We start from the raw sequence: 7,442 nt of genomic DNA, 5'->3' as shown, positions 1-7,442 counted from the left end.
CTCTGTTCCCCCTTCACCAGATATGAGGATCGTGTGAGTCGTCCATGAGTGCCAGGGCCTGTAAACATGAGGCTGCTTCCAGTTGTCTGAAGAAGGCCTCATCTACTTCCTCTTCCTGAGGTCTGGAGCAGACATCCACCCACTACAGCATTGCCTATGTTGTTCTTCCCTCTCATGTTGACCCCTCAGCTCTCAGCTGACTCCTCATCCATCCCCAGGTAGAGCTCCAGGCATTGCTGATGCTCTCTTCCATGAAGGACAATTTCCCTTCTGGGTCAAGACCCATGGCCTTATCAGTACTAGATGGCCAAGTCCCCACAGTTTCTCCAGGAGGTGGCTTGGGCTACCTTACTCCTCCAGTAGTTAGTTGCAGACCCTCTGGGCTCTCTAATGTTTAGTCCAGACTTAGGCTCTCAAAAGTACTGTGCTCCCATGTCTATTCTACTTGCTGGTTGCTCTGCTTTGATATTCATCACTGGCTACACCCACCAACATACACACCAACATGACATGCACACATACTGGTCTCACCAGTTGCTGCCCCCACAAAGAACAGTTGGAAGAGTAACCGACATCATCTACCTGGACTAGTGCAAAGCAGTAGACATTGACCCAGATGACATTATTGTCTCTAAATTTGGGAGACATAGATTTGATGGATGGAGCACTAGGTAGATAAGGATTTAGCTGGATGGTGACACTTCAAGTGTTGTGGTCAGTGGCTCGATGTCCAAGTGGTGATCAGTGACGAGTGGCGTCCTCAGGGGTCAGGGTTGGGACTGGCAGTGTTTGACATCTTTGTTGGTGACATGGACAGTGGGATCGAGTGCACCCTCAGCAAGAATGCTGAGAACACCGAGTTGTGTGGTGCGGTCAACATGCTGGAGGGAAGGGATGTGCCATCCAGAGGGACCTGGACAGGCTGGAGAGTTGGGTCCATGCAAACCTCGTGAAGTTCAACAAGGGCAAGTGCAAGGTCCTGCCCATGGATCGGGGCAATACCAAGCACAATTCAAGGGTGGGCGAGGGCTGGCTTGAGAGCAGCCCTGTGGAGAAGGACTAGGGAGTAGTAGTGGGTGGAAAACTGACTATGAGCCAGCAACGTGTGCTTGCAGCCCAGAAAGCCAACCATGCCCTGGGCTGCATCAAGAGAAGTGTGTCCAGTAGGTCGAGGGAGGGGATTTTGCCTATCTAATCCGCACCGTGGGACCTTACCTCGTTCTCTGTGTCCAGCTCTGGGGCCTGCAGTGTCAGAATGATATGGACCTTCTCAAACAGGTCCAGATGAGGCTGTTAGGATAATCAGGGGGCTGGAGCATCTCCCTTATGAGGACAGGCTGAGAGATTTGGGATTATTCATCCCAGAGATGAGAAGGATCCAGGGAGACCTTCTAGTGGCCTTCCAATACTTAAAGGAGGCCTAGAGAAAAGATGGGGAGGGACTCTTTATTAGACAGTGTAGGGTAAGGATGAGGGGAAACAGTTTTAAACTGAAAGAGGGTAGATTTAGATTAGATATAAGGAAGAAATTCTTTTCTGTGAGGGTGCTGAGACACTGGAACATGTTGCCCAGTGAATTTGTGGATGACCCCTCCCTGGAAGTTCTCCAGGCAACCTGTTCCAGTGTCTCAGCACCCTCATCGTAAAACATTTCTTCCTTATAACAAATCTAAATCTACCCTCTTTCAGTTTAGAACTGTTGCCCCTTGTCCTGCCATTACAGGCACTGTTAGAAAGTCTCACTTGGTCTTTCCTGGCCTATGATGACTGTTTTCACCTGCAAACACCTTGGATGGTTCCCAGATATCTGCCAAGATGGTGTTCGGAGGCCTCAAGCACATGACCAGTATAGAGAGGCTGAATGCTCCGAGCTCACTGGCGTGGAGACCTCGGACAGAATAGGAGTAACCTGAGAGTGCTTGAAGAGAGGTTTCAGAGAGAGTGGAGATATTCTTCACAGTAGAAAACAGCATGATAATGAAATAACACCAGAAAGGGCAGCTGGGGAAGTCCAGGCTGTACATAGGGAGAAAAAGTATTCACTCCAAGAGCAGTGCTGCAGTGTAACAGATCACCCAGAAGGAGTCTGGATCAGTGCAAGGATTTTGGAAGATTTTAAAAACCAAAACCCAACATTTCAAGAAAGATCCATTGAGGATGGTGAGATATCAGTAAAGGAAGGAAGATGCTTGAGTGACAGTAAGATGAGACAGCTGGGTGGGTGACTAGAGCCTGCAGGGAAAGATGTTGTACCTCGGCCTGCAACACCACAGGACTGTCACCTGTGGTGGAGATGACAGAGGATTGTGGAAAAGCTGAAAGCCCGCAACCAAGTCACCCTCTTCCTGAATTTGGCCACGGCTGGTGTTTCTGCCACTGATGCCTATGAGGAGGCACAGTCCCCTGCAGCACTGGGGCTTCACTGCCATCCATTTCCCTACTCAGGAGCCTGGCAGGTGCACATCTCCATCGCCCACTGCCCCAGGAAAGGCCTGAGCAATGGGTGAGGGACAGGATCTCCCTTCCCAGGGGCTGGGGGTCATGGCTTGGCCCTTTGGTTAATGGGGTCAGGGCTTTGCCCTTTGGCTTCATCAAACACATGCAGGTTTCCTCAGCATCAGAGCCACCTTTCCTTTGCTTTTCCCTACCTGCCATCACTGCCTCCACATTTCTGCTCTAAGTGGAGCCTGGGGAGGCTTTGTCAACAGTGTCCCTCAGTGGGACCCATTAAAGCCACAAGAAACTTTGGAGTTTGAATATAACTTTGACTTCCTCAGAGATTTTTTCAGCACCTTCTCAGTGTCGGGCTCATGGACTCAGCACCAAACCCACCTGAGGGGTCATTAAAATGTCACCTTAGGCTGGTCCTGTGCTGCATGGCTAGGCCGGGCTCCTGGGACTGAGGGAGCTGAGGGCAAGTGGTGAGCGCTGCAGAGAGACAGCTCTGCCCATTAGCAGCTCCTCTGCAAAGCGCAGCAGGGCTGAGGGCACTGCCTGCAGGCACCGAGGGCAGAGGAGCCGGGCACAGAGAGGGGAAAGGCAGACGGCAGTGGCAGGATGCTGAGAGCTCACTGGAGGAGAAATCTTCGCAGCCCTTGACACAGTAAGTCTCTGGGTGCAGGGCAACGCAGCTGCAGGTGGTGGAGGGATCTGGTGAAGCCGGAGCAGCCGCCAGGAATGTCCCTGGTGTCTGGAGGAGGAGGCCGTGCTCCAGAGCAGGGCTTCCCTGCTGCACTGTCAGAGGGACAGGCCATGGCGGCTGCCTTCTCCCGGGGACGGCTGCAGGGGTGTGCAGGCGTGGGTGCAGCCAGGGGTGCCCAGGGCTGTCCTTGAGAGCAGGGTCCCTGCAGCCCAGGGGCTGTGTGCTGGGGCAGGGACTCTGCCGCCTGCCAGGGTCAGCACTCAGCCTGCCCGGGGAGCTGCCCAGGGTGCTGTGGGGAGAAGCTGTGTGGGGAAGGAGAGACCCCCGGCAGGGCAGGGTCCTTCTGCTGTGGAGAGGGTGCTGCGTGGGTCAGGGCTGCTCACAGCTCCACATCACCCCCAGGATTTTGGCAGAGGCAGCATTTCAAGAAGCACATGAAGGCAGGGGCTACCTGGAAGGAAAGGTGCTTTCTGAAGTCTGTGCTTTCAGTTTCCTGCTGTTGGTTGTGGGGTATTGTAATACAGCTGTCAGGTTTGGAGAAAACAAGGACACTCCTACAGCGTTACCCTGACAGAGCTGTAGGTATTTCAGGAACTTGATAAAGTTCCTTCCAGCATTGATTTGCCTACAGAAATCTCAGTCATCTTGCCAGTGTTTTCCTGACCTGCTCCTTACACTTCAACACACAGAGATGCCCCTTGGGAGGGCCCTGCTGCCAGGAGGGGTCTGCAGGGCAGAGCTGAGCACACAGCGGGTGGGATGGGGGCTGTGAGCACTGACAGGGAGGAGATAAGGGGAAAGAGAAACAGCTCCAGGCTGGGACAGCTCCAGGCACCAGAGGCATTGGCAGGAGGTGAAAGAGGTTGACAACACAGGCTCAGTGGGGGGTGGTATTTAGGCATCTCTTTATCAGTGAAAGTACTGTTTCCATAACAAGTCCCCTGGTCTCTCCTCCACCCAGCAGAGACTCTGCCCTCACTGCCCCGGGGTCCTGGGCAGGAGCTGCATCCTTGGCAGCCAGAGCTGCAGCAGAGGAGACTCTCCCCAGTGCCCATCTGTCCCTCCCTGGCCTGGCCTCCCTTGGCAGAAGCATTGGGGCATTGCTCCTTGGTTCTCCACCTGCCCCTGCTGCTGCTGCTCCTGTTTTCAGGCTCTCTGGGGATGGGGCTTTCAGCTGCAGCTCAGCAACTGGCCCTGCAGGTCCTGCCATGCAAATGTGTTCATGGCAGCAAGGTGCCCAAGCCCCCTTCGAGCCTCTGGGTCTCTGGGAAATGCTGCCCATGGGCTGGGGATAAACCCGGGTCTTTTTGCCAGACACCCCATCCTCAAGGAATCAAAAATCTCAGAGATCTTTAATGGGGACAGCAGTTTTCTACTGGATTCCTCTGCTCTCAGCAGCAGCATCCAATTTGCTGTCAAGGGAACAGCTGGGTGTGAGCCTCCTGCAGATTCCAGAGGTGCAAGCCCAGGGCAGCTGAGAGCAAGTCTGATGGACAGCCTGGCTCTCCTCACTCTGCACTAAGGCTCTGCCCGTTTGCACCCCCGCACTCTCCATGGAGCACTTGTAGCGCAGCAGCAATGTCCAGGCTGTCTGCCTGCAGAACGCACTCCTCAGGTAGGACAGGGCAACAGGAGCCAAAGGCAGAAGAGCAAAGCCCCACAGCTCTGCTCTGCAGCCGGGGGCCCTGGGAGGGACAAGGCTGAAATCTCTTGGATTTCCGGAGTGGAGTTAAGCAGCGATGACTGCGGGTTCCTCTCTGCCTGTTGGGGCACAGCAGGACTGACTCCTGCAGAGCCCACAGCAGAATCCCTTGCTCCCCACTGCCCCCTCAGCCAGCAAACACCAGAGCTCCAGCCCGGGAGCTGCAGGAAGGTCTTTCTGGAAGGACAGAGACTGGGAGGGGTGGGGGTACAGTGAGAAATGGAGGAAATTTTGCAAAAATAAGTCAATCCTAACCATTCACTAACTTTTCCTCCTTGGGCAGTCCTTAATTTGCAGAGGCAGCAGATGTCCAACGGCAGCTCCATCACTGAGTTCCTCCTCCTGGCATTCACAGACACATGGGAGCTGCAGCTCTTGCACTTCTGGCTCTTCCTGGGCATCTACCTGGCTGCCCTTCTGGGCAACGGCCTCATCATCACCGCCATCGCCTGTGACCACCACCTGCACACCTCCATGTACTTCTTCCTCCTCAACCTCTCCCTCCTCGACCTGGGCTCCATCTCCACCACTCTCCCCAAAGCCATGGCCAACTCCCTCTTGGACACCATGGCCATCTCCTTCCAAGGGTGTGCTGTACAGCTCTTTTTCTTTCTCTTCTTTATCTCAGCAGAGTATTTCCTTCTCACTGTCATGGCCTATGACCGCTACGTTGCCATCTGCAAACCCCTGCACTACGGGACCCTCCTGAGCAACAGAGCTTGTGTCCACATGGCAGCAGCTGCCTGGGGCACTGGGTTTCTCTATGCTGTGCTGCACACGGCCAATACATTTTCACTACCACTCTGCCAAGGCAATGCTGTGGAGCAGTTCTTCTGTGAAATCCCCCAGATCCTCAAACTCTCCTGCTCACACTCCTACCTCAGGGAAGTTGGGCTTATCATGGTTGGTGTCTGTGTAGCTTTTGGATGTTTTGTATTCATTGTGGTGTCCTATGTGCAGATCTTGAGGGCCGTGCTGAGGATCCCCTCTGAGCAGGGACGGCACAAAGCCTTTTCCACTTGCCTCCCTCACCTGGCTGTCGTCTCCCTCTTTATCAGCACTGTCATGTTTGCCTACCTGAAGCCCCCCTCCATCTCCTCTCCATCCCTGGACCTGGTGGTGTCATTTCTGTACTCGGTGGTTCCTCCAGCAGTGAACCCCCTCATCTACAGCATGAGGAACCAGGAGCTCAAGGATGTCCTGAGGAAAGTATGTGTATACTCATTTTTCCAGCATTAATCAGGTGTCCACCATCCTCATAGAGCTCCCAGATATTCAGAAAATACCAGCCTATCTTTTGTTTATCTTTTTCTTTAGTTTGTACTTGTTTTTTATACATATAATTTTTTGCAATCAGGTATTATTCATACAACTTTTTCTTAAGCTTAGAACCAATTTTTACTGGCTTGTAAGCCTTCTTGTACAGAAGGAACCAGGCTCTCTCCATAGCTAAAAAAGCCAGTCCATAATCATTTGCCTCTCCTCTGTTCTCTTAAATCTCCTCAGAGCTGGGGGCCCAGCCCCAGCAGGCAGAAGGGATTCAGGAGCCAAGGGCCCAGCTGCCCCATGGAGGAGCAGCCCCAGTGCCCCTCGGGGCTGCCCCTCGCTGCCTTGGCAGGCACTGCCTCTCTGCTGCCTGTGAGCTGGGGCTGCTGCTTACCTGGAGCCACAGCCAAGGTCAGCAGCAGGACGTGGCCTTTTCAGTGCTGGGCTCTCCTCACTACCACACTGTCCCTCTGTGCCCTTGCATTTGTGTCACCTCCAAGCTCTTGTGTAACTTCTGACAGTCCAGTTGTGTCCAAAGTTGCAACCCTGTAGCTGCAGGCAGGAGCAGGCCGTGTGAACCACAGTGTCAGAGCTGGCCTCCGTGCCAGCACCAACATCACCGAAGGGGCTCCTCAGGGCAGGACCAGAAGGCTGGATGCTTCTTCCAAAGCTGGTCTCAGGAATACACTCAAGATTCTGCTCCCTCAAAAGGACATTTGCTCTTCTGAGCTTCTTGATGGTTTCAGAGGGAGAAACGCAGAGACCTAGTGGGATCTGTTTAGGGGCAGAGGGCTGGAGCAAGACCTTCCTTCTTGGTTGCACATGTCCATGCAGACAGCAACTGCTCTTTGATTTACCTGCCTGGCACTGTCGCACCTGCAGTGAGGCTGATGGCAGATGCCATCCTGGAGAGGAATAGAGAGCTGCCAGGAGAGCTCAGGGGATCTCCAGGGACAGTGTGTGGGTCTGGGTGGGCAGTGAGTGACCATGCAAGGTGGATTGTGCTGTAGGAAAATGTGAATCTGAGGACTCCATGGTATAACAAGTGTCTTGCAATGCCTGGAGAGACTGTGAGGAGTCAGCAGACAAAGGGACACAAGACTGGAGAGTGGTTCAGGACACCCTCTGGGAAAGCCCATGGGCTGGATCTGATGCAGCGCTCCCTTGTCTTTTGTGCCATTGGAGACACCCCATGGTCCTGCTCAGCCCCATCCACTGACTGGCTTCTTCAGCCTGGAGAAGGGATGGCTGAGGGGCACCGCACAGCCAGGGGGGCCTCAGTTTTTTCCCCATGAGGCTAGCCAAGCACTGGAACAAGCGTTGCTCCCCCTG

General features: G+C 54.0%; 1 protein-coding gene across 1 annotated transcript; it reads left to right on the top strand.

Annotated features, from left to right (window-relative positions):
* Positions 1-3,000: 3,000 nt before the first annotated feature.
* Positions 3,001-6,083, top strand: LOC141917138 (olfactory receptor 14C36-like). Its single transcript, XM_074810229.1, has 2 exons — positions 3,001-3,017; positions 5,144-6,083. The coding sequence occupies exon 2, from the start codon at positions 5,151-5,153 to the stop codon at positions 6,081-6,083; it is 933 nt and encodes a 310-aa protein (XP_074666330.1). The 5' UTR covers positions 3,001-3,017; positions 5,144-5,150.
* The last annotated feature ends 1,359 nt before the right edge of the window (positions 6,084-7,442 follow it).

This window comes from Strix aluco, chromosome 34 (assembly GCF_031877795.1).
Source record: "Strix aluco isolate bStrAlu1 chromosome 34, bStrAlu1.hap1, whole genome shotgun sequence".
In the NCBI taxonomy this organism is placed as follows: domain Eukaryota; kingdom Metazoa; phylum Chordata; class Aves; order Strigiformes; family Strigidae; genus Strix; species Strix aluco.
This window is presented reverse-complemented; position numbering and strand designations above follow the sequence as displayed.

What these genes read in the sequence shown, in the direction of transcription:
- LOC141917138 (XM_074810229.1), top strand. Translation starts at nt 5,151, where the DNA reads ATGTCCAACGGCAGCTCCATCACTGAGTTCCTCCTCCTGGCATTCACA.